We start from the raw sequence: 27,435 nt of genomic DNA, 5'->3' as shown, positions 1-27,435 counted from the left end.
GTCGCCTCCTCACCATCCATAATGGCCCAAAATACATACTTTTCAGGCCCTGGCCTTGAATGCTGCAGCAGTCACTGTCTGGATTTTCCCGTTCAACAATGGAGGTCACCCTCTTGGTATCCAGGATCCCACCCTACAAATGAGATGACCCTTGACCCAACAAAATAAGTCAGAGTCACAGCGGTGGGCAGATGTCGCACTCCACCGCTACCCAACTGTGAAAATGAGAATCCAGCCCAATGTAGCCAAAAAAAATTTGAAGAAATACTTAAGTGCTTTGGTTGGTCAGTTTTATGGCATTTGCTGGTTCGTGAATGATAGATTGGGGAAAAAAGTGACCCAATTGCTCAGTATTGTGCTGCTTACTCATTCCTCATTGTTAACTTTTGCTACCTGTATGATGAATAGAGTTGCTCTTAATTCATGCATGGATACTTGATTAATAAGTTAATAGATATGTTATTTGAACCAATCTTAATTTTTTGCCCAACAGATGCATGATGCCATTGATATGTGATGTCTTGCAAGTGTGATGCCTTGCAAGGTATGATGCTATGACTGTGTACATGATGCAAGATTTTTAATTATATGGATGAATCTTCACATGTTTTAAAATTGAACTGTGCATTTTAACCAGAAGAAATGACAAATATGATTTTCATGTTAAAGTATGTCCATGCCACTGTTTATTTGTTTCACATAGTAGCACAATTTCATTTTAACAAGTCTGGGTTTTGTTTTCTGCACAATTTCATTTAGAAGATATATTAATGATTTACGTATCGATTCATGACATTTATAAAAGCCATAACAAACATATAGGTACTGCACCGAACACTTTTACCAACATTTTGTTTACATTGCGTACATAAAAGGGAAAGGTTTAGTAAGCTTTATTCATTACCCTTTTGCCAGAATAGATAAATCATTGTCCTGGTAAAGTGAAAAATATAATTTTTAAGTTTCAAAACCTTAAATTTGAAGGGGTAATTTTCCAACTTCATACTGCCACAAGGGAGTCTCACCTGTTGAGAATCCATATCGAAAATTTGTGCAGAACATGCTCACATTTCTGCTATGCGCTCCCACTGGAATAAAGGTAACCTGTTATTTTTAAAGTTATAATATGTGTATTTAGCTTAACACAGTCATGTTTTGTATTCAAAACTCTTAAATTACCAATCAATAAACAATCTGTTAAAGGGGAAGTATATTCTAAGGATGTCTTCATAGTTCTAAATGTAATAAAGTTTTTTTGCATTCAACCTTTTATTAACTTGATTTCAAACTGCTATTGGGCAATCTGGAAATAGACATTTTATGTAGAACTTGTCTTCATTGGGCTGAAATTCCAGCACAATTAAGCCTTTTGTGCCACATTGCTGGAACAACACATGCTAATAATGCAGCAGTGAACTGACTGCTCTGAATTTTCCACTAGTTTATTTAAATTATTATTTATAGCTGTCAATGTAGCCTTAGCCTTGTGCAGGGAGCCAGCCCAATGGAACAAGTGGACAATACAACCAGCAGGTCCAAATTAAAGGGATGTGCGCTTTTAAAATAAGTGCCTGCGTGGTGGGACAAATATTTCAGTGCTTGTCAAGCTTCAAAATGAAGTTCAGATATTTTTCAAGCCTGGCCATGGCTAGGGGAGGGAGACGGGTCAGGCATAAATGAAGTGAAGAAAACCCAGTGTGGAGTTACAAAATAGATTCTTTGGACATAGTGATACAGCACTTGACCCACTGTTTAATAGATGGTTGAATGGGCATGTGGTTGCATGAAGAGAATTGCCCAATTTCACACTGAAAGGCACCATTCCCAGAGAAGAGCTGCATACTATTCTTGCCAGCGGGCGGTAAGCATGCCCAACACTGTGTACACCAATTGCGGGACCTGGTAACAGATGGAGAAGACGACAACAAACTTAAGCGTTTGTCAAGAAAGCATGACCCAACAGTACCATGTATCTCGTGCATGGCTCAGAGATTCCTTGTCACAAAGTGTTGTCTGTTTTTACATGCACTCCTCACCTATACCAAGCCCTTACACAACTTTACAGGTCATTTTTGGCATCTAAGGCATACCTTCTAGATACAAAGTAGAATCCAAAACTTTGCCAGACATTTTTCAAGGCCATATACCTCGTCATTTTAGAACAATCTAGACTGCATGATTCATAGTTACTTACACCCAAATTGGTGTGCAGGTTGTGCACAAGTCGGTCACTGCACATGGGCCCCTTCAACTTCCAACAACTTGAGAGGACTAATGCAACCAGATGCTCCCTTGAGAACATAATCTTAAGATGCAGAAATGCCTCCCAGGACAAAGACACAGGACAAATGTACATCTCTGCTGACCTTCCCAAGGGGCTAAGGCTGGGCTAGTAGACCACCCATGCAGGCAATGGTGGGTCTGGGCAATTTGCTTTATATACAGGCAGATGAATCCTCTGAAAATGCTTGTTGTCCTCTAGGCTGTGCGGGCAAGAGGAAGTTTAAAAGAACTACTCATCCTATCAGCAGGGGCTGTTGAAAATTGTAGTAAAACTCCCTTGAATGGTAGGTGGTAAAAAGAGGAAAAAAAGTACAAAAAGAATCTAGATTAAAGTGCAATGCAAAACAACAACTGCACTTAAACAAATGCAACAAAATAAAACCAAGAGAGGTCATAAATAAAAACACTCAACAAATGAACACACACCTTCAAGAAAAATAGCAAGAATTTTCAGCATGCCTATGCATCTGCTGCTAATTTCTGTGCACCTTCTATTAACCCCATGACTGTAGATTCCCAGCTCAAACCAGCGGAAGAGTCAAGACAGCGAGGCACACCCCCATTAACATTTTATCCAGCTCTTTATTGAGGCTGGTGCCACATAGCAGTACAAGTCTCCTGCTCGTCCAGTGCTGCCCTTGGAAACCCAGGCAGTACATCCAGAGCACTTTTGTAGTACACGGTCCCTGCCCCCCGAATTCTGCGCCCGGCACACATTTATGGCAGTGATGCATAAGAGCAGAACTTCAGTCCCCATGTGACACCACAAAGTCTGCTAGTCTGAGTTTTGCTCCAGTAACAACATGAATGGTGACTGTGGTTAGCACTCTTCATAGACAGTGGAGGATGTCACATTTGAATATAGGCAGTCGTTCTAAAGCTTAAAACAGAGTAACAAGGGATGGCTGAGATACTACTAAATGCTGGATCTTTCCCTTTTATGATTTACGATTATGGGATACTTGTGTAGAGTATACTTCCCCTTTAAACCGGTTTAGCAATGCAAGGGAGAATGTTGGGAAATAGTATTGTTAAGAATGACTCTGATTGTTTTCAAATGAGTCACAGATTATGGTACAGTACTCCTAGAATAAACATTAGATCACAGTCAGAATTTCTTACTAGCACATTTCATTAAGTAGTAAAGAAAACAAGGCCTTTCTAATTATGTTGTCTATTTCTCCCTTTTTAAAAGAATAGTGTATTTATCTTAAAACTTACTAATGTAATTTTACATTTTTCTTCTCTCTCTGTAATGACATCAATTAAAATGTTTCTAGGATTTCTATGAATATAAACCCCAACTGCCAATAAGGTGCAAGTGAAAAAGCTCTAAAAACAGTTTAAAAAGTCACTATCACATTTCCTGGCAGCTAGTGACAATTTGTAAAGTGGAGTTGCTACTTTAGGTATTGCAGGAAAAATCTAAACTAACATCAGATACACTAGAGAATCTTACTGCTGGATAGTTTTAAATGTTTGCTGTTCCTACAAAATCTTTCTGTCTGTTGAAGAATTTCTTGAGCGCCCATGTTTGAATAAGATGCTAATTATAAATGCTGAATCCATTGCCAAATAGTGCTGCAGTTTTCTGAGATACTGTATTTAGTCCTGTCTTTGCATGATTTTTCAGGGTTCAAAGAATTGAGGGAAAACTTAACTGGACACAAATACTTTTTACTAAGCAAGCAGATCTGCATAATGTAGGCTGTGTTTTCTGATCAGGTAATCTGTTGCCAATATTTCCAAAAATTCATATCTCAGATCTGCTACAATGGTTAGAGGAAAACAAAATGATTTATTATAAACAGGTAATTTGACATGGAAATTCAGTTTCATTCCCAATAAGTGAAACACATTGCAAGCTCCAGTGGAACATGAACAATAATAGCATATTTTAATGCAACACGATACTGATGCACAGGCCTCTGAGGAATGAACTTTAGATGGTAATGAAATTGCGCACACTTTACTTTTGGCAGTTTTTATATTAATTTAAACTTTTTTTGCATATGACATTCTCATGCACACAAGTGTTTCAACACAAGAAGCAAGTCCATTTAAAGGTAGTCCAAGCACTTTGTTTTTGTGTGTGTGTGTGTGGATGTAGCTGCAAACTGAATGAAACATTATAATTTTGTGCAGTCCATTATATGCATTACTGACGGTTCATTTCTGAATGTCACATTGCAGGAGTAACACAATCGAAGGATCACTCTTTGCCGCTTCTTTGAATTCATCCAATGTAATCTGGTCATCATTGTTCTTATCCATCTTACTGAAAATCTTGTCGACTCGCTGTTCTGGCGTCAAACCATCTTCATTCATTTTCATCATTATGACTGTACCCACCATTTTATAAATAGCCTTCATGGAAAAAAAAACCAAAATAATTGATTTAAATTTAATGTGAAAATCAAAGAAAATCATATATTTTGCACTGTTTTGAACTTTTTGTACTCCCACTACATGGAAACATTGTTTAAAGAATGTGGAACTCACTCCCACAAGGAGCAGTTGAGGCGAATAGCATAGATGCTTTTAAGGGGAAGCTAGATAAGTACATGAGAGAGAAAGGAATAGTAGGATATGTTAGATGAAGTAGGGTGTGAGGCGGCTCATGTGGCGCATTGACCAGTTGGGCTGAATGGCCTGTTTCTGTGCTGTAAATTCTATGCAATTAATCAGATTTCTTCAACTCTTGCGAGGCCTGAGATATATGAATTTATGTTCCTTTGATTATATCACACAATATAATCCCTATGGCCACCACAGGTCTCTTTTTAAATTAACTTGTTGAGAATTCAGCTGTGAAATCTTATGTACCGATGAAGTATCTCTGCGCTCCTCCAATTCTGGCCTCGTGAGCATCCTCAATTTTAATCACGCCAACACTGGCAGCCATGCCTTCAGCTGCCAAGATCCTAAGCTCTGGAATTCCCTCCCTAAACCTCTCTGCCTCTCTTTCCTCCTTTAAGACGTGCCTTAAAACCTACCTGTTTGACCAAGTTTTTGGTCCTCTGCCCTAATATCACCTTATGTGGCTCGGTGTCAAATTCTGTTTGATAATCACTCCTGTGAAGCGCCTTGGGATGTTTTACGCCGTTAAAAGGTGCTTTATAAATGCAAGTTGTTATTGTTGTATGGCAAATTGCCAAATGGCCAGAACCCTGTACCATCAGAAAAAGACAAGTTGGATATATGGAAAAAGAAAGAAGCATGCACAGGGCACTGTCCAAATGAGGATTGCAGCTTGTCAAAGGTATGGGCCCGGAATTTGCGGTCCGGATAACGGCGAACTGGCAGCGTTCGCTGTTATTTCACCTTTGAAACTGACAGCAGCTTCAGGATTTAGCGCATGCACAGCCCAATGCGGAAATCCTGAAGTTGCGGTCTATCATTCACTGCTCCTCCACAGGCTGTGCTGTGCCCTCCCACTCCCTCCCGACCCCCAGAGCCGCCAATCAGTGTAATCTGACCAAAATATTTGGCTCACCGGCGGCAATACCGCTGTTAAATACCCCGTCAAAAGTTAGACCCTTTTGAAATGGTGTAACTGGGGTTTTAACAGCGTAGTGACTGCAAAACAAACATTACGGCCCTGAAAAACTCATTTTAATTTTGTGGAGTGTCAAATTTATCCATTTTAATAAAAATTAAATAAGAAACTTAAATTTTTTTTATTTTTTTAAAGTTTGTTCATCTTTATTTCAGGTTTGCCTTTTCCCCATTTGAGAGCCCCAATCATTGTTCTGCTCTCTAACATTTTTAAAAAGTTAGAATCAAAGGAGCTTACCCACTTCCTGATTCTCAGTCTGAGAATTCTGCATTTTGATTGGTTTCTTAGACAGCTTGTTGACGTCACAGCAGCTAATGGAATCCCCATTAACTTGCGCTGATTTCAATTGCGCAGCGGAAAAGCTGAACTTCTCGCCACAGAGACCATGAGGTCTTTGTGGGACGGTTACTTCGGGGACAGAGGCGAACGCCTTTGCTTCACCGCAGACCGCAAATTATGGGCCATTGTGTTCATTCAGCTGTGAGTAGTCTAAGTTAGTAGAACAGTGAATCAGGGAACAGTTACTGCTCTCTAGATCTCAAAAAATATCAACAGAGTCTTAGAGCACAGCTTCCAAGAGTAGTTGGTCTTGCTAGTATGGCCGATTTTAATGTTGGACAGATAAAGAGCATTTGGCGGGTACAACACAGCAGCCAGCCACCTGTTGTTGCTTGCGTTAGGCCCGGGCCTCAGTTACATGCTGCCGGCGAGCTGCGGGCACCAGCAGGCATCTTGCTGCAGATCAATGGTTATGGGAGGATGAGAAATAAGCCAGCTCCCACGCTGAGCCGGATGACAATCAAAGCCTGGGAGATGGAGGCAATCCTGGGGAGACCTCAGGTAGGCCTACAGCGAGTCAGACTTTTTTTTATGGACCTGTTGCTCCTCCTGGCCCACCAAAGAAAAATTAATCATTACTGGGGCCTTCTTTTGAGTGGTCACCAGCAGTGCCTTTAAGGACCGCTGGTTAGGCCCTGCAGTATTGGGTACAAATGGGCAAAGTATGTCTGCCCGTTTGTACCCTGAAATTTCAAGTGGGGTCCTATGGACAATTGGCATGTTACAAGTGGTCTCCCACCTGAAACAGGCGGGCGCTCTGGCCACCCATCTCTGGACCCTACCCAAGATGGCGGCAGCAGGCATGCCAGCGTAAATGGGGCAGTAAATAACCGAACACCATTTTCAGGCTACTACCCTGTTTATGCTGGGCGGATAGAGTTAAAATCGACCCTAGTGAAGTGCCTATCTACAAGTGTAAGGCTGTATGCAGGCCCAAGGATTGCTGTGCTTAGGACAGCCCAATTTCTGGTAAGGATCCTTAAACAGATATTAGACCCCTCATTAGCATATGCCTGTTTCAAGCAGCCGTCCCAGACCCTTGAAAAATGGCCCTACTCAATTTCAGATCCTGGGGTGCAGGACATTGCACCCCGAAATTGGTCCATTTTACGCCTGTACGACAGATGCAACAAAGACCAATTTATACCCCATGGTTTCATTAAATCTCCATTAGAACAGATTTATACTTAAAATGCAAAGTCTAGAATAACACATGCTGGAGAGGGAGTTACGAATCTTTAATTCTTGATTTCTGACAGTCTTAATCATGACAGTGAAAGTTGACTTGTTTATGAATTTCAACAGGATATCAAGGTAGAATTGCATTATTTAGTTTCACACATTTTATATAGAGCTTGCATGGTGGAGCATTAATAGCCTGTGACATGAAATGGTGGAATTTAAGTTCACACCTGTTTTCCCTTCACACACACAGTTCCCTTTCTGAACCTTGTTGTTTGGGAAAGGGCCAAGTGGATGCCAGTCACTTTACCATAGGGAGGGAGAGAAAATAGAGGATGAGTCACTCATGTATCTCCCAGCAGGTGAATTTAGAATAACATTGACAGAACAAATCATATGCTTACTTTGTCTGCTGTAGGTTGTGTATAATAGTGAGAGAAAGGCAAAGAGAAAATATGAATGCTTAAGGGTCTAATCATGCTAATAGTGAAGATTTTTCTTTCCATGAAGGGAGTAATCAGCAGGTGTTTTTCTTTCACCTGAACTTTTGCCATGCTGTATAAAGGCCAATTTTGCTCATTCATCAAAGGACTGAGGCCCTCATTCCGGCACCAATGGGCAGGCAGCACGGCCACATCACCAACTTCACTCCCATATTAGGCACTGTTTGCAAAGTGTCAGGTAAAAGAAAACTCAATGTGGAGGCATGATGCAGGGTCTATGGGCAAGTAATGATGCTGCACAGGTATTGCTAGATGGAAAAAAGACCAAAATCCATCTAGATCGCCTACTACTATCCTGGTAGTCACAGGATACAACAATAATGTGCTTCTTCACCTTGTATCTCAAGGCTATTATTTTGTTTGAATGACATGATGGCATAAGTTTCAAGGGATACTGAAGAAATGCTCACAAATTGCAGGACTCTGATGCTCTTGGAGGAAGACATTCTGGCATATCAAAAAATGAAGGCTATAGGGAAAGGTGAAGCAGAACTGAGTTTTTTTTAGCCTTGAAAGGCTGGGACATAAATTTAGCATACGGGTGTAAAACGGGTATAACACTAACTAAATTAGCTGGGCAGAGGCCTGTGGTTCAGGACTTTGGTTCAGGCCGCTGCTAAACTGGTTGGGGCCTTTTAGGCAGTTGTGGTGGCTGCCTGAAATAAGCGCAGCCCTCATTCCAATATTAAAATGAGATTCCTGCACCATTTCTGACCCAGATTCCTAAATTCAATTAGACTAATCAGAATTTCCTCTGCTAAAATTCTGACTAATATTTGTCAGTTTTGAGCGGCCTAATCAGTGGTCCCTTTAGGACTGCTGGAGGGCACTCAAAAAAAGGCCCACTCACTTCGAGAAATGTTGTCTTTTGTGCCCTCCTCTTGATCACCTTCACCCCCGACCTTACCCGTGAGCCTTGGCACCGGCTGAAATTGGCCAGGCATCGACCGGCACACTGGGTCAGGGCATCCGATTGGCACCTCCAGCTCATCGAAATTGTGATGATGAGGCCCTGGGACCGATTTATGACGGTCCTCGGGCCTCTCCAATCTGGCTCGCAGTTGCTGTGCGCCACCGGAATTGCATCCGATTTTGGGCTCTGTCCAATTTCCACCCCAAAGTGTCCGGGAGGTAATCTTAAAGTGATATATAAAATGATAAACAACATAGAAAAGGCAAATTTGGAAAATTTCTTTAACTTGCCTTGAGAGAGCAGAACAAGGGGCCCACAGGTTCAAAATTGGTAAAAGGGAAATTTAGGAAGTTTTTCTTCATATAAAGAATGATCAAGACATGAAATGGACTCCTAGATGGAATAGTTGAGGTGAAAACTCCGTAATCATTTAAGAACTATTGTATGATGCAATGGGGTACTTTACAGCAATTTTGGATGAATAAACTAATATGGTCCCGAATGGCCTTCCTCATCTGTAATTATTTTATGAAAAAATAATGCAAGTACAAGAAAAGGACATAATGCATCTCAAAACATGCAGATGATCCTATAATCACACTTTCCAACCAACACTGAAAACTCAAACACAACTTTAAAGAATCAACTCTTAAAGGCTGGACCAGCCAAACAGCCATCTATTTTATGCAAATGTGCTGTAGTATGTTGGGGGGGAGAGGTCATAAAATCCAGGACTAATTTGCATAGGAATCAGAAGCAAAACAAGGCTCATGCTGGCCAGCAGATTGGCTTGTAAAAAGTGCGAACAATGAAAGGAGGCAGGCAGGAATGAGGTGCATGGACCTCTGTGGCAGCTCTTTGACCCATGCTCCCAATCCTATAAAGGATAATTTTCCAATTTGGGGCTCTTGGAGAGGGCGGGTGGGGGTGGAACCTCATCTGCCAGAAGCCTTAGCGGAACTTCAGGCGAGCTGTACGTTATTTTCTGATCATATGTTCAGAAAATCATCCACAGCGCACAACTGAATTTCTGGAATGTGCAGTCGGTGGGCACGGCTCCGAGCCACCCAAAGCACAGTCAAAACTTTACCCAAATAATACTAACTCAGTATTCACAAAGGGGTAGAATTACATTGTGATATCAATACTGGCAAATTATGTTGTTGTGGGGTTGAAAAATCATATCTTAACATTTTTGCACTGTAGATTGGTGAAGCACCTGATATTTAATGTACATTATAAACAGATTATCAGTGCTGTTTTCCTATTTTAAAAACATTTTTTCTAAACACTAAAATATTCTACCTGATTGAAAGTCATCATTTTTATGTTCTAACCAAGTGTTTAATTTAGGTACATTTGTACTTAAAAGGCAGAAAAAATGGCAGCCCTGACCGCTTTGAATTTGACCTAAAATAGGGGTGTGATTGTACAGGTTAGCGGCTATTAAACGGCAGAACTTATGGAGGAATTATTCCTTACCTCTATGATCTCCAACATTTCCACTCTTGTTATTTTACCATCACCATCTAAATCATACATATTGAAGGCCCAGTTTAGCTTCTGTTCAAAGCTGCCTCTTGAAGTAATAGAGAGCGCGCAAATAAACTCTCTGAAGTCGATCGTCCCATCACCGTTTTTATCAAAGGTCCTGAAGGCATGTTGAGCAAACTTGGATGCATCTCCGTAAGGGAAAAACTGTAAGAAAAAGAATGTATTAAATAAAGAATTCAAATCAGGATTCTTTTTCATTTGTTATGCTCCATATAGAAACATAGAAACATAGGAGCAGGAGTAGGCCATTCGGCCCTTCGAGCCTGCTCCGCCATTCAACGAGATCATGGCTGATCATCCAAACCCTAGCACCCAGTCCCTACACCGACAGCCATCCCACCCAAGCCCTATCCCTGTAACCCCACGTATTTAATCCCCCCTAACACTAAGGGTCAATTTTTATCATGGTCAATCAACCTAACCCGCACATCTTTGGACTGTGGGAGGAAACCGGAGCACCCGGAGAAAACCCACGCAAACACGGGTATAGCATGGATCATTTGTTCTTGTAGGTCAAAGATTAGCCATGATCTTATTGAATGGTGGAGTAGGCTCGAAGGGCTGTATGGCCGACTCCTGCTCCAACCTCATGTTCTTATAAGGTAGCCAACGCACTAGAAGCCTCAGAGATACTTGTCTGAAGACATTTCAGATCGTGATCTAATATTCTTCAGCACACCCGAACCAGAGTTCCTCCAACACACTTAATTGAATTAGTGCTGTGCCAGGGTCAGGTGCCCCTCATTTCAAAGGATCTTCAACTAACTTTTGGCGATTCTTGGTAAGAAGTAGGTTCTGTTTGCATTACTTTGTTGACCCCACAAATATTAAGCTTTAGAAATTTAAATAAAATAAAAATAGTTGCTCTGCTCACAATCACACAGCATTGGCCTGAACCCTCGCTACTTTTATACTGTTTTCATCTCTACTTGTACATACACCCCTAAGTCTCTCTGTTCCTGCACTCCTTTTAAAATTGTACCATTTAGTATATATTGCTTCTCCTCATTCATCCTACCAAAATGTATGACTTCACACTTGTCTGCATTAAATTTCATCTGCCATATGTCTTCCCATTTCATTAGTCTGTCCTACTGGAGTCTGTTACTATCCTCCTCACCATTTACTACATTTACGAATTTTGTGTCATCTGCAAACTTTGAAATTATGCCCTGTATACCCAAGTCCATGTCATTACTATATATCAAAAAGAGGAGTGGTCCTAATACCGACCCTGGGGAACACCACTGTATACTTCCCTTCAGTCTGATAAATAACCATTCACCACTACTCTCTGCTTTCTGTCTCTTAGCCAATTTTGTATCTGTACTGCCACTTTCCCTTTAATCCCATGGACTTTAATTTTGCTAACAAGACTGTTATGTGGTACTTTGTCAAACACCTTTTGAAAGTCCATATACACATTAACTGCACTACCTTCATCAACCCTCTCCGTTACTTCATCAAAGAACTCAATCAAGTTAGCCTTTAACAAATCCATGCTGCTTTTAATTTATGAGCATATGCTTTTCCAAATGGCAATTCATTTTGTCCCGGATTATTGTCTCTAAAAGTTTCCCCAGCACCAGTGTTAGGCTGACTGGACTGTAGTTGCCAGGTTTATCCCTCTACCCTTCTTTAAACAGGAGTGTAACATTAGTAATCCTCCAGTCCTCTGGCACCACTCCCATATTCAAGGAGAATTGAAAGATTGTGGCCGGAGTCTCCACAATTTCCATCCTTACCTCCCTCAGTAACCTATGATGCATCCCATCTGGACATGCTGGCTTTTCTACTTTGATGACTTTGATGAAATAGGGCGGGGGGACTGTGATATGCTCGAACACATTAACATCGAGAGGGAGGAGGTATTGGCGGTTTTAGCAGGCCTAAAAATGGATAAATCCCCAGGCCCGGACAAAATGTATCCTAGGCTGCTGTGTGAGGCAAAGGAAGAGATTGCGGGGGCTCTAACACACATATTCAGAACCTCTCTGGCCACAGGGGATGTGCCAGAGGACTGGAGAACCGCTAATGTAGTTCCATTATTCAAGAAGGGGAGTAGGGAAAAACCGGGGAACTACAGGCCAGTGAGCCTAACATCAGTGGTGGGAAAATTATTGGAAAAAATTCTGAGGGACAAAATCAGTCTCCACTTGGAGAGGCACGGATTAATCAGGGATAGTCAACATGGCTTTGTCAAGGGAAGATCATGTCTGACTAATTTGATTGAATTTTTTGAGGGGGTGACTAGGTGTGTGGATGAGGGCAACGCAGTGGATGTGGTATACATGGATTTCAGTAAGGCCTTCGATAAAGTCCTGCACAGGAGACTGGTCAAGAAGGTAAGAGCCCATGGAATCCAGGGTGCCTTGGCACGTTGGATAAAAAACTGGCTTAGTGGCAGAAGGGTGATGGTCGAAGGTTGTTTTTGTGACTGGAAGCCTGTGGCCAGTGGGGTACCACAGGGATCGGTGCTGGGTCCCTTGCTGTTTGTGGTCTATATTAATGACTTGGATATGAATGTAAAAGGTATGATCAGTAAGTTCGCGGATGATACAAAAATTGGTAGGGTGGTAAATAGCGAGGAGGGTAGTCTCAGTCTGCAGGACGATATCGATGGGTTGGTCAGATGGGCGGAACAGTGGCAAATGGAATTTAACGCGGAAAAGTGCGAGGTGATGCACTTTGGGGGGACTAACAAGGCAAGGGAATACACAATGAATGGTAAGACCCTAGGCAAGACGAAGGGTCAGAGGGATCTGGGTGTGCAAGTACACAGATCCCTGAAGGCAGCGGAACAGGTGGATAAGGTGGTAAAAAAAAGGCATATGGGATACTTGCCTTCATTAGCCGAGGCATAGAATATTAGAGCAAGGAGGTTATGATGGAGCTGTATAAAACACTGGTTAGGCCACAGCTGGAATACTGTGTGCAGTTCTGGTCGCCACACTACAGGAAGGATGTGATAGCTTTGGAGAGGGTGCAGAGGAGATTCACCAGGATGCTACCAGGGCTGGAACGCTTCAGCTATGAAGAGAGACTGGGCAGATTGGGTTTGTTTTCCTTGGAGCAGAGGAGGCTGAGGGGGGACATGATTGAGGTGTACAAAATTATGAGGGGCATAGATAGGATGGATACTAAGGAGCTTTTTCCCTTAGTAGAAGGGTCAATAACTAGGGGGCATAGATTCAAGGTAAAGGGCGGGAGCTTTAGAGGGGATTTGAGAAAGAACTTCTTCACCCAGAGGGTGGTTGGAGTCTGGAACTCACTGCCCGAAAGGGTTGTGGAGGCTGGAACCCTCACAACATTCAAGAAGCATTTGGATGAGCACTTGAAATGCCATAGCATACAAGGCTACGGACCAAATGCTGGAATATGGGATTAGATTAGACAGGGCGTGATGGCCGGCGCGGACACGATGGGCCAAAGGGCCTCTATCCGTGCTGTATAACTCTGACTCTATGACTAACCTTTTAAGTATGCCCTCTTTATCCATTTTAATCCTATCCAATATCACTACTATCTCTTCCTGCTACATTGGCAGCATCCTCTTCTCTAGTGAAGACAGATGCAAAGTGCTCATTTAGTACCCCTGCCACTCCCTCTGCCTCCACAGGGAGATCTCCTTTTTGGTCCCTAATTGACCCCCACCCTTCCTTTGACTACCTTTTTACTATTTATATGTTCATAAAAGACTTCTGGGCTCCCTTTTATGTTAGCCACTAATCTATTCTCATACTCTCTCTTTGCCCCTCTTATTCCCTTCTTTAGATCTCTTACTTTCTATATTCAGCTTGGTTCTCTGCTGTGTTATGGACTTTACATTTGTCATAAGGCTCCTTTTTCTGTCTCATTTTAATCTCTAAATCTTTTGTCATCCAGGAATCTCTAGCTTTGGATGCCCTTCCTTTCCTTCTCGTGGGAATGTTTTTATTCTATATACAAACCATCTCCTCTTTGAAGGCCTCCCATTGTTCAATTACTGTTTTGCTACCAATTTTTGATTCTAATCTGCCTGAGCTAGATCCCTTTTCAAATCACTGAAGTTAGCCCTCCAACCAGTTAAGTATTTTATGCTTGTTTGTTCCTCATCCTTTTTCATAACTATTCTAAACCTGATGATATTATGATCACTGTTCCCCAAATGCTCCCAGACTGAAAAATGCTCCACTTCATTCCCAAGAACTAGAGCCAGCACTGCCTCTTCCTTGTTCCGCTGGATACACACTGGTCAAGAAAGTTCTCTTGTACACATTTCAGGAACTCTTCCCCTTGTAACCCAATCTATATTAGGATAATTGAAGTCCTAATTATCACTACCCTGTAGTTCATACATCTTTCTGTAATTTGCCTGAAAATTTGCTCCTCTATCTCCTTCCCAGTATTTGGTGGCCTATAGTATATACCCAGTAGTTCCTCTATTGTTCCTAGATTCTGTCTTTGACCCCTCAACTACATCATTTAAAAAAGAATATCCTTAAGGGTGCATATTCTGAAATTGTAAAACTGCAGTCATGAAGTGATGGAGGTGATGGCAGAAGTGTTTACTTCTTCCCAAATCTCTCCCACCTGGTAGGATTCTTAAATTTGTAACCTTCACATGCTTTCAGACCTGACACTTTTGTTTCCACCTCCATATTCATAACGCCATAACACATCCCACACTTTAGTTCAAACTTTTACACAGTGGCAGGACCTGTGAACTGCAGTAACTCTTCAGCAAAAACTCTCTTGAATAATAGACACACAAGATATTTTGAACATCAGAACAAGTATGATATGGTTCAGATATGCATTCGGTTTTTGCGTCAGCTAGGAACTCAATAAGACGTGTTTAGTTGTGATTGTTAAAGAATTATTCATCTACAAAAGCAGGTTTTCTGTAATACTAAATAAAACCGCTTGTAACAAGAAATTCAGGTAGATTACCCAGGTGGGTAGAAACTCCAGAAATGCTGTTTATTATGGGTCAGAAATTGATGGGACTACACAGCACTCGCCGTTATTGATTCCTACAAAAATTGAGCAATTTGTGGAGTAAGAGATATGCCTGAGTTCTGATTCTCTGCAAATTGCTGGACGACGTGTGCCGCTCCGCCGTTATTAGCCAAAGCTGATAAAAGTCTCTTCTCATCAGATTGCTGGATTGAGGATGTTAAACAAATTATTCCTGCCGCATCAATTTAGGACTGGTAATTAACTCTGTTAATGACATGATTTATGGTCCTGACATGACATTCAACCTTCGAGGCCCATACAGGGACCAACTAAGCGATGGAGTCTCACTCCAGCAGGTAGTGAACATTTACCTCTCAATCAACATAGAGTCAGAGTCATAATGGCACAGAAGGAGGCCATTCGGCCCATTGAATCCGTGCCGACTCTCTGTGGAGTAATCCAGTCAGTCCCATTCCCCCCTCTATCCCCGTAGCCCTGCAAGTTTATTTCCCTCAAGTGCCTATCCAGTCTCTCAAAAACATTGAGCGTTTCCGTTTCCACCACATCTGGCGGCAGCGAGTTCCTGGTCCTCACCACTCGCTGCATAAAAGTTTTTCCTCACATCCCCCCTGTATTTCTTGCCCAAAACCTTAAATCTGTGTCCCCTAGTCTTTGTACCATCAACTAGTGGGAACAGCCTTTCTCCATCGAGCCTATCCAAACCAGTCATAATCGTGTACACCTCTATCAAATCACCCCTCAACCTCCTTTGCTCCAATGAAAACAAATCCAGCTTCTCCAACCTGTCCTTGTAGCTAAGATTCCCCCATCCCCAGAACCATTCTGGTAAATCTCCTCTGCACCCTCTCAAGGGCCTTCACATCCTTCCAAAAGTGTGATGACCAGAACTGGACGCAATACTCCAGTTGTGGCCTAATCAGTGCTTTATAAAGGTTCAGCATAACTTCTCTACTTTTATACTCAATACCTCTATTCATGAAGCCCAAGATCCCATATGCTTTGCTAACCACTCTCTCAATATGTCCTGCCACCTTCAGGGACATATGCACATTAACTCCCAGGTCCATCTGTCCCTGCACACTCTTTAAAACTGTGCCATTAAGTGTATATTGCCTCTCCCTGTTCCTTCTGCCAAAAGGCATCACCTCACACTTCTCTGTATTAAATTCCATCTGCCACTTGTCTGCCCATTCTGCTAGCCTTTCTATGTCCTGTTGCAGTCGATTGGTTTCATCCTCACTGTTTGCCACACTTCCAAGTTTGGTGTCATCGGCGAATTTATATATATATAATAAAAAGCAGTGGCCCCAGCACTGACCCTTGGGGAACACCACTGTCTATGCATCCTCCAGTCTGAAAAGCAGCCATTTACCACAACTCACTGTTTTCTATCCTTAAGCGAATTCCATATCCAAGCTGCCACTGACCCACAATTTTGTTAACCAGCCTTCTATGTGGTACTTTGTCAAACGCCTTCCTAAAATCCATGTAGACAACATCCATTGCATTCCCTTCATCAATCCTCCCTGTTACTTCATCAAAAAATTCAATTAGACTAGTCAAACACAACTACCTCGCAATTCACTCATTAATTTCTCAAGGACCAATCCAACAATTCTCAAACACAACTGGGTTGCAATGTCCTCTTCTTCTGCTTATTCTTTTAAATTATTTTCTTAATTTTCCTTTGTGTCTCTTTCTTTCTCTCTTATCCACTTTTTTTCTTTTCCTCTCTTTATTTCTCTTTCTGTCTCTAATTGGATTCTAATTTACCCTATTTCCTTCTCCGTCATTCGCTCAGTTTCTTTCTCTATCCTTTTCTTTCATTGGTTAAGGTGATAAGCCATTAGGCATGACATTCATCAGGTTCCAGATGTGACATCAACATCGCTACGCCATTATCTTATTAATATTCCAACTATTTACAGTGTAAGCATTCACTCCCTCCTCCACCACCGGCGTACCGTGGCTGCAGTATGTACCATCTACAAGATGCACTACAGCAAGTCGCCAAGGCTTCTTTGGCAGCACCTCCCAAACCTGTGACCTCTTCCACCTAGAAGGACAACGACAGTAGGTGCTTGGGAACACCACCACCTCCAAGATCCCCTCCAAGTCACACACCATCCTGACTTAGAAGTATATCACCGATCCTTCATCGTCGTTGGGTCAAAATCCTGGAACTCCCTACCTGACAGCACTGTGGGAGTACCTTCAGCACACGGACTGCAGCGGTTCAAGGCGACGGCTCACCCCCACCTTCTCAAGGGCAACTAGGGATGGGCAATAAATGCTGGCCTTGCCAGCGACGCCCACATCCCATAAAAACGAATAAATAGTATAGTGCAATGTCAATGGTGAGCTAAAATGTTTAATTAACATAGTTCACTGCAAGATATGATATTGCAGCAATTCTGCCCACTGGGCCCGATATTCATTGGGGTGGGGTTTTGGAGCAGGGGGAGGAGTTTTTACTCCATGGTGTGCGTGTTTTTCAAAATAACATTCCCCACCTGGATGCCAGCCTGATTGACAAGTGGGGAAATCCTGTGGCACGTGGCTACAGCCCAGGAGCAGGTAGGTTTAGTGACTGTTGGGGGTAGAGATTACGGGGGTGGGGGAATAGGTAGAGTATTGTTGGGAGGGTGGGGGGTGATTGCAGGGTGGTCAAAGATTGTGGGGGTCAGGGGAGAGTTGGAGATCGTGGGGGAGATCAGGGTTGGTGATTGCAGGTGGTTCGGTGAGAGATCGTAGATGTGGGGGGTGGGTTGGTGTTGACAGGTTAGCTTGCTGGCCCTGAAGGAAACACTCCTGCGCCTTATTAATTAATTTAACTCTGATCCTATGAAATGGTGGAGTAGGCTCGAGGGGCTGTATGGCCTACTCTTGCTCCTTATGTTGTTATGTTCCTCCTAGCCCACAAGCAGTGCTGTAAATGCATTTACCTTATGGATCCAGCCCTTGTCGCCTCCTTTTACCTGGAAACCTGGTCAACATGAGTTAAAAATAGAAATCCTGTTAAAATAAAGGCACATAGCCTCCTTAAAAGACTTCAATGACCGACCCACCTCCCGAGAGCCGATTGGTCACCCGCCCCTCATCCCGCTTACATTAAATTCGGAAGTAAGCAGTTCGAGGTGGGTAGGGTTCCTGTTAGATTTTTTTTTTACATTTTAAACTCCCATCCAACCTTAACCCACCAATTTTGGGGGGTTAAAATTCCCTCCACTGTTCTTGTCCTTTAATTATGTAAATACAAATTATTTTCAATAATTTGTGTTTTCTTTTTTCTCATCTATAATTGAAAAATATACTGTAGGAGTAATGAATGGTTGTAATCTGTCTGCAACAAGAGGTGACTCATAGAATTTTGGGCACAGCTGTAAAGAAGAAAGGGAAATTGAAGACTGGCAAAAAATGCATTTCAGAAACTGCAGAGAAAACAAGTGGCCATTTTGAGGCTGTTTCCACCCTGTTACCGCCAGGCGAAGGAAGTGAAAATCAACCTCATTGCTTCTGTCGATTTCTCCTTATGGTCTCTGTTCTCCTTCAGACTATTTGCTCTGAAGTATTTTAGTAATGACTTTAATTATATAAAAGCATATTGTTATTCTGATCAAACTAAAACTCTCTTTAAAAATCCACCAACTGAATGATGTTATAGCTACTAGCAGTCAGAATCCAGATCTCAGAACCTGTCAGACGAGCACTTTCCCAATTTTGTTTTCTATTCAAATTGCATAACAAGATGTATCTGGATATATCTGTAAAGAAAATGAAGAGGCTGATGTTATAAAAATTTGAACCTAGTGGTTTCTAGGAGCACAAAATGATGAGTAAATTATACTGTGGTACCAAAAGGACAATTAGAGACTTGCTATCTGAATGCATACTCCAACAACAATGGTCTAGCAAGTGATGGACCTAGAAATGAGTTTCCATCAACAAGTTTCTAGGATACTCTCTTTCGACACTCGGATAGTTATGTGGAAAGAACTGAAACATGTTACACAGGTTACACTGCTGAGTTTATTCCTCCACATAGCTATCTAATTCATTACAAACCTAACCATGGAATTCATTATTCTCCAGGCAGCATAGTTTTCTATTTAGTGTTAGGGTGATGCTGGCACTTTTGCATTTACTCAGGGCTTGTGAAAGAGTAAAAGGTTTTGAGACTGAATCCTTTCCAGCACACCAAATACTCAGATATCAAGAAACGAAGCAATCATCATTTTTGGAGTTCATTTATTAATTAATCAAATAGAATTTTTTTTTTTTTTTTTTAAATGGCCTTACTTCTGAAAGTAAGTTTAATCAATGAGGAAAAGCAGTCACCTTACCTGATTTGGACATCAAAGAAAAATACATTAAACAAGACATGGTCCTTTATGAGTCCAGTATGGGGAACCGTGATGTTTAAAAAACAGATTTTCCTTGGAGGTGGTGGTTGTCTTCTATATTTGGTAGACAAGTGTAATTAATACACCTTCTGTGCTTAACCTTCATTGATTTAGATGTCATCTGAGTTTTCTTATCAGCTGAGCATGCACATGACACAAAGGTTGACTGCTTGCTGCACTCTCATTTCTTCTGCAAATTACATACTTTACATAATCACAAAAATGAGTCTCAAATCCACAGGATCTGAGGCCTGGAAATTACAGTATGCTAATAGATGTGAATGGTTAGTGCATTCATCTGAATTATCTCCCTGCTGCTTTAGCAGAGGTGGGTTAACACCTGGTCTAACATAACAGAGAGAGATATTTCAAGTGAACGTGTTAATACTGCCGCTAACATCACAACATGCCAGTTTAAACTTTTACAGCCTGCATTAGTCAATTCTGACACAACATTCCACAGATTGCATGTCCTGAGTCACAGTAGCACAGGAACCACTGTACTTTGCAAATTTGCTATCCTTATAACCTTCAGTCTGGTTTATAAACAGATATAGAATCATAAAATGGTTACAGAAGGTGGTCATTCGGCCCGTCGAGCCTATGCCAGCTCTCTGCAAGAGCACTTCAGCTAGTCCCACTCCCCCGCCTTTTCCCCGTAATCCTGCAAAATTTCTTCCTTCAGGTACTTATCCAACTCGTTTTTGAAAGCCGTGATTGTCTCTGCCTCCACCACCCTTTCAGCCAGTGCATTCCTAACCACTCACTGAGTAAAAAAAGTTTTTCTTGATGTCGCCCTTGGTTCTTCTGCCAATCACCTTGAATCTGTGTCCTCTGGTTCTTGACCCTTCTGCCTACTCTCTATCTACTCTGTCCAGACTCCTTTTGAGTTTGAACACCTCTATCAAATCTCCTCTCTATCTTCTCTGCTCTAAGGAGAACAACCCCAGCTTCTCCAGTCTATCCCTGTAACTGAAGTCCCTCATACCTGGAATCATTCTCGTAAATCCTTTCTGCACCCTCTCTAAGGCCTTCACACCCATCCTAAAGTGCGGTGCCCAGAATTGGACACTGTACTCCAGTTGAGGCCGAACCAGTCTTTAATCCAGGGTCATCATAATTTCCACGGTTTTGTACTCTATGCCTCTAGTCATGAAGCCCAGGATCCCGTAAGCTTTTTTAACTGCTTTCTCAACCTGCCCTGCCACCTTCAACGATTTGTGTACATATACCCTTAGGTCTCTCTGTTAATGCACCCCTTTAGGATTGTACCTTTTAGTTTATATTTCCTCTCTTCATTCTTTCTACCAAAATGTATCACTTCGCACTTTTCTGTGTTAAATTTCATCTGCCACGTGTCTGCCCATTTCACCAGCCTGTTTATGTCTTCCTGAAGTCTATCACTATCCTCCTCACTGTTCACTATACTTGTGTCATCTGCACATTTTGAAATTGTGCCCTGTACATCCAAGTCTAAGTCATTAATATATTGCAAGAAAAGCAGTGGTCCTAGTACTGACCCCTAGGGAACACCACTGTATATCTTCCTCCAGTCCGAAAAACAACCGTTCACGACTACTCTGTTTCCTGTCACTTAGCCAATTTCATATCCATGCTGCCACTGTCCCTTTTATTCTATGGGCTTCAACTTTGCTGGCAAGCCTATTATGTGGCACTTTGTCGAACGCCTTTTGGAAATCCATGTACACTACGTCAACTGCATTACCCTCATCAACCCTCTCTGTTACCTCATCAAAAAACTCAATCAAGTTGGTCACGATTTGCCTTTAACAAATCCGTGCTGGCTTTCCTTAATTAATCCACACTTGTCCAAGTGATTGTTAATAATCAGGGACAAAATTGTTTCTAAAAACTTTCCCAACCCCAAGGTTAAACTGACTAGCCTGTAGTTGCTGGGTTTATCTTTACACCCTTTTTTGAACAAGAGTGTAATATTTGTAATTCTCTAATCCTCTGGCACCACCCCCATATCTATGGAGGATTGGAAGATTATGGCCAGTACCTCAGTGATTTCCTCCCTCAATTCCCTCAGCATCCTTGGATGCATCCCATCTGGTCCTGGTGACTTATCTACTTTAAGTACAGCCAGCCTTTCTAATACTTCCACTTTATCAATGTTTATCCTATCAAACATCTCCTCTACCTCCTCCTTCACTATGTCTATGGCAGCATCTTCTTCCTTGATGAAGACAGATGCAAAGTACTCATTTAGTAGCTCAGCCATACCCTCTGCCTCCATGTGTAGGTCTCCTTTTTGGTCCCTAATCGGCCCCACCCCTCCTCTTACTACCCTTTTACTATTTATATGCCTATTGAAGACTTTTGGATTACCTTTTATGTTAGCTGCCATTCTATTCTCATATCCTCTCTTTGCCCCTCTTATTTTCTTTTTCACTTCTCCTTTGAACTTTCTATATTCAGCCTGATTCTCAGATGTATTCTCGACCTGACATCTGTCATATGCGCTCTTTTTCTGCTTCATCTTATTCTCTATCTCTTTCACCATCCAGGGAGCTCTGACTTTGGTTGCCCTACCTTTCCCCCTAGTGGGAATGTACCTTGACTGTACCCATACCATCTCCTCTTTAAAGACCATTACAGCTTTGCATGCCAATCTTTGATTTCCAATTTACCTGAGCCAGATCCATTCTCATCCCACTGAAATTGGCCTTCTGCCAATTAAGTACTTTTACTTTAGATTGCTCCCTGTCCTTTTTCATAGCTAATCTAAACCTTATGATACTATTGTGGTGTATGTGCCTTTAAGAGCCCCAGGTGTGCGTAATGCCGGTAATTGCCACTTGGGCTATATAAGCCTGTGTATTGTGTATATCCTTTAGAAAAACCCCTAGACTTTGCTTAGTAAATACCTATGAACCAACTCCTGTCTTCAGTGTCTTTATCAACACACGGACACTACAGTGGCGACGAAGTGGAAACGGACTTACCTGCAATTCGGCAGCACCTCAAGGACATCGATTCCTCCGGCGTCCAGAAGACTCAAGGAAGTGAGAAAAGCTGTGTTTTCACCAGCTGGCCAAGCTGGTGGCAGGTACTGCGCTAATCCTTCCTGGGCGTCAGGCTGGGGCTCCAGCGGCGGGCTCTACAGCTGAGACAGGCAGCGAAATTGGAGGCAAGCAATAACGGACTGGGAGGGAGCACTCGGGAGACGGCCGGCGCGGCAAGCAGGTCAGCGTTCAGACCTCCAGCGGGAACGAGTCTCCAACAGTAAATTTAAAAAAAAAATAAAGAGAACGGAAACCGCAGTAAACAGCATTGTTATCGGCAACAGCGGCGGGAAAGCGCGGGAAGCACCATATCTTTGCTACAGAAAAGAAAAAAAAAGCGCGGGAAGCGCCATATCTTTGCTGAAATGCCTAAGTCTGACAATATTGATGCTTTTGATAGCGAAAGAGAGCCTAATTTTGGCAATATTGATGTTTTTGATAACGAGATAGAGGATTGGACCACATATGTGGAAAGAGTAGAGGTATATTGCACCGCAAATGGAATAGAAGATGAAAAAAAAGCTTCAGTGCTTCTGGATCTAATGGGCGCAAAGACATACAAGCTGTTACGAAACTTAATCACTCCAGCCGAACCGATGGACAAGAATTTTGAGGAGATTGTTGATACCCTACACTGCCAATTCGAGGCAGGACTGGCAAATTCATCTGCAATCCCCTAAGTGTAGAAACACAAAAAAAGGTATCTTCTGAGAAACATTTAACACTGGACAAGGCTTTCAGTGCAATAGGAGCTGCAAAGATACAGCAAAGGCCACAGGACTTCGGCACCCATGAAATGACACGGGGTTTCGAGAGATGTTATCGCTGCGGCAGATCCACCCATGACCAGAGGGACTGCTGGTTCAAGGAAAAAGCATGCAGGCGATGCAGAAAGATGGGACACATTCCACGTGTGTGCTGATCTGAAAATAAAAAATCCACTAACGGGAAAAGAATCAATAAGGAAAAGCACAGAAAGGTACAAATGATGACGGACAGTAGCTCCGAAGACCAGAAGAGCGATAGCGACTCCGGGAACAAGAGACTAAGCTCTCTCAAATTACATAATGTAATTGCCAAAGAAGATTACCAGACCATTTGGGTTACCCTCACAATAACAGGGTCCCCAGTTAAAATGGAGCTAGATACAGGATCAGCTCTGACCGTCATAAATCGACGGGATTACGAGCGGCTATTTCCGCATATACCTTTAAAAGACACATCCATTATCTTGAAAACATATACGGGGCAGAAAGTATACCCCAAAGGAAAAATAAGGGTGCCCGTTGTATACAACGGCAAGGAAATACAGAAGTTGTATTTATACGTTCTACAAGATGGTGGTCCACCGCTGTTGGGATGTGAATGGATCAGAAAAATACGTTTAGACTGGCACTCCATTCAGGCACTGACGGCGACCAGTAAGGAAAAAAATGATGATGACGTCATACCTGAACGATTAAAAGACATCTTGGCCAACGCCAAGGAAGTGTTTCAAGAGAAACTAGGAACCTTGAAAGGCATCACCGCCTCAATAAAAGTGGAAGATGCAGCAATTCCCAAGTTTTTTAAGGCAAGACCGGTGCCATACGCAATTTGTCCAGCAGTCGAGGCAGAGCTGGAGAATTTGGAAAAGGCAGGCGTATTATCTAAAATAGATTGGAGCGAATGGGCAACACCCATCGTCCCAGTCATGAAGAAAGCATTGAAGGGTGATGGATCTGAAGAACAGAGAAAAATTCGCATCTGTGGAGACTTTAAGGTGACTGTAAACCCGATCCTTCACACGGTACAGTATCCTCTACCGAGGATAGAAGATATTTTCACCTCACTATCCGGAGGGAAACGTTTCACCAAAATTGACTTGGCACAGGCATACCTACAGATGGAGGTTGAAGAGGCCTCTAAAAAATATCTCACGATAAATACACACAAAGGTCTGTACCAGTACAATCGACTGGTTTTCCGAGTAGCATCCGCTCCAGCTATCTGACAAAGAGCTATGGAGCAAGTCCTCCAAGGGATTCCGGGGACTCAATGCTACCTAGACGACATCCTTATAACAGGAGAAAACGACAACGAGCACCTTGCCAATTTAGAGCAGGTGCTCACTAGGTTGAGAGAACGGGGCCTACGAGCAAATCGCCCCAAGTGCGAATTTTTCCAAAATCAAATATCATATTGTGGCCACATAATAAATAAGGAAGGGTTGCATAAGTCACCTGAAAAAATTGAGGCGGTCATAAAAGCCCCAGCACCTGAAAATGTTTCACAATTAAGGTCGTTCCTGGGATTAATAAATTACTATCATAAATTTTTACCGAACTTATCAACTCTTCTACACCTTCTTAATGAACTGCTACAAACAGGAATAATTTGAAAATGGAACGAAGACTGCAAAAATGCCTTCCATAAATGCAAAGACTTAATCACATCCAAAGAAGTTTTGGCTCATTACAACCCATCACTGCCAATCAGACTGGCGTGCGATGCATCCCCTTACGGCATAGGAGCAGTATTATCGCATAAATTCCCTGATGGCTCGGAACGGCCGATAGCTTTTGCGTCACGCTCATTGAACTCAGCTGAGCGTAACTATGCCCAAATCGACAGGGAAGCACTCAGCCTGGTATGGGGAGTAAAGAAATTCAACCATTACCTACATGGACAAAAATTTACCTTGTTGACTGACCATCAACCCCTCATCTCCATATTCAACCCTAAAAAGGGTGTTCCCATTATGACAGCACAAAGGCTACAGCGGTGGTCCCTTTTTCTAGGGGCACACCAATACAACATAGAATACAAAGGATCAAAACAGCATGGGAATGCTGACGGTTTATCGTGCCTACCATTGCCAACAGTAGAAGAGGCACCTACAGTAGACCCAATGGAGATGTTCCACTCTACCATAGTGGAATGTCTACCAGTAACAAATTCTGCCATTGAAAGGGAAACGAGAAATGACCCGACTCTTTCACGGGTCTACGATTTAACAGTGAAGGGATGACCAGCACATGGTGAACCACTGTTGCCAGCATTCTCGCAAAGAAGAGAACAGCTGTCAGTGTGCCGAGGAACCTTGATGTGTGGATCCAGAGTGGTGATTCCACCCAAACTCCAGGATAAAGTGCTAAAGGAGCTTCACGAGGGGCATCTGGGTGGAGTGAAAATGAAGAACCTAGCCAGGGCGTTTGTATGGTGGCCAGGTATCGATGGAGACATTGAAGAAATGACCAAGAGCTGCCTAGGATGCCAGAAGGTCCAAAACGCTCCACCACAAGCCCCTCTACATCCATGGGAGTGGCCCTCATCTCCCTGGCAAAGGGTACACATCGACTTTGCTGGTCCATTTATGGACTCAATGTTCTTAATCGCGGTTGATGCACACTCCAAGTGGCCGGAGGTAATAAAGATGTCCTCCACCACCACGGAAAAAACCATCACCGTATTAAGGACCATATTTGCCAGGAATAGGCTACCAGAACAGATCTGTTCTGATAATGGACCGCAATTTGTGTCCGAAGAATTCAGAAAGTTCTTAAAAAACAATGGGGTTAAGCACTACACGTCCGCCCCATACCACCCCGCCACCAATGGATTGGCTGAAAGGTTTGTCCAGACCTTCAAGAAGGCCATAAAGGCCATGGGTAATGAAGACATAAAACTTCAGCACAAGGTGGATAACTTCTTATTCGCATACAGGAATGCAACACATATGGTTACCAACCAAACTCCCGCCATGATGTTCTTCAATAGAAACCTAAGATGCCGGCTGGATTTGGTCAAGCCCAACATCAGAAGGGACGTGGAGAACCGGCAGTTTCAAGGCATGAATGAAAGGCCAACTAGAACCTTCCAGATAGGTCAACAAGTTTTGGCCCGGGACTACCGTACCGAGAAATGGCAGCCTGGAACTATCTGCACACGACTAGGACCACTGATGTATACCGTGGACATCGGAGAACGCATAATAAGGCGCCATGCTGACCAAATCATAAAGTCATCCGAAAAGGGACAACCTACACCACAGCTCTATACGTCTAACGATGAAGTAGAGATACCCATATCTACCTCCGATCCGGTGATACTGGAACCCGATGAACCCGACACTGGCATTCAAGCCGAATCAGCCTTGCCAGAAGAACCTACTACACCACCAGAAACTACTACACCCCCCGAGGCATTATCCGGACCGAGTCAGGAAGCCTCCTGAGAGACTAACTTATAATTAATTAATTACAGCAATGTATATTATTTTGCATATAACATGTAATTAATAATTACTTAAAATATGATGTACTGGTTAGCTAAAAGGGGAGGAATTGTGGTGTATGTGCCTTTAAGAGTCCCAGGTGTGCGTAATGCCGGTAATTGCCACTTGGGCTATATAAGCCTGTGTATTGTGTATATCCTTTAGAAACCCCCCCCAGACTTTGCTTAGTAAATACCTATGAACCAACTCCTTCCTGTCTTCATCAACACACGGACACTACAACTATGATCACTGTTCCCTAAATGTTCACCTACTGACACTTGCTCCACTTGACTTACCTCATTCCCCAGAACCAGATCCAGCAATGCCTCCTTCCTTTGTCGGGCCAGAAACGTACTGATAAAGAAAGTTCTCCTGAATACACTTCAGAAATTCTTCCCCCTCTTTGCCCTTTACACTATTACTATCTCAGCCTATATTTGGATAGTTGAA

At 42.5% G+C, this 27,435-nt stretch overlaps 2 protein-coding genes across 5 annotated transcripts in view; one reads left to right on the top strand and one right to left on the bottom strand.

Annotated features, from left to right (window-relative positions):
- LOC147112490 (structural maintenance of chromosomes protein 6-like) overlaps positions 1-4,554 on the top strand; it is a 214,879-nt gene extending 210,325 nt beyond the window's left edge. For 3 of the 4 annotated variants that reach the window (XM_085996783.1, XM_085996782.1, XM_085996781.1), the window contains one exon: positions 494-4,432. The gene's annotated coding sequence lies outside the window, so the exon portion shown is untranslated. Of the gene's footprint in view, positions 1-493; positions 4,433-4,476 lie in introns of those variants that run through there. The other variant, XR_015079510.1, reaches the window with a different exon arrangement.
- LOC147112489 (visinin-like protein 1) overlaps positions 656-27,435 on the bottom strand; it is a 237,419-nt gene continuing 210,639 nt past the window's right edge. Inside the window, exons 3-4 of the mRNA XM_085996785.1 lie at positions 10,262-10,477; positions 656-4,650 (exon numbers count right to left, since the gene is read on the bottom strand). Coding sequence (XP_085852911.1) covers positions 4,453-4,650; positions 10,262-10,477 — 414 coding nt within the window. The 3' untranslated portion in view covers positions 656-4,452. The remainder of the gene's footprint in view (positions 4,651-10,261; positions 10,478-27,435) is intronic.

Source organism: Somniosus microcephalus, chromosome 9 (assembly GCF_052327205.1).
Source record: "Somniosus microcephalus isolate GS21.2 chromosome 9, FLI_Smic_1.0, whole genome shotgun sequence".
Lineage (NCBI taxonomy): Eukaryota > Metazoa > Chordata > Chondrichthyes > Squaliformes > Somniosidae > Somniosus > Somniosus microcephalus.
Note: the sequence above shows the minus strand (reverse complement) of the source record. Positions and strands in the feature narration are given on the sequence as shown.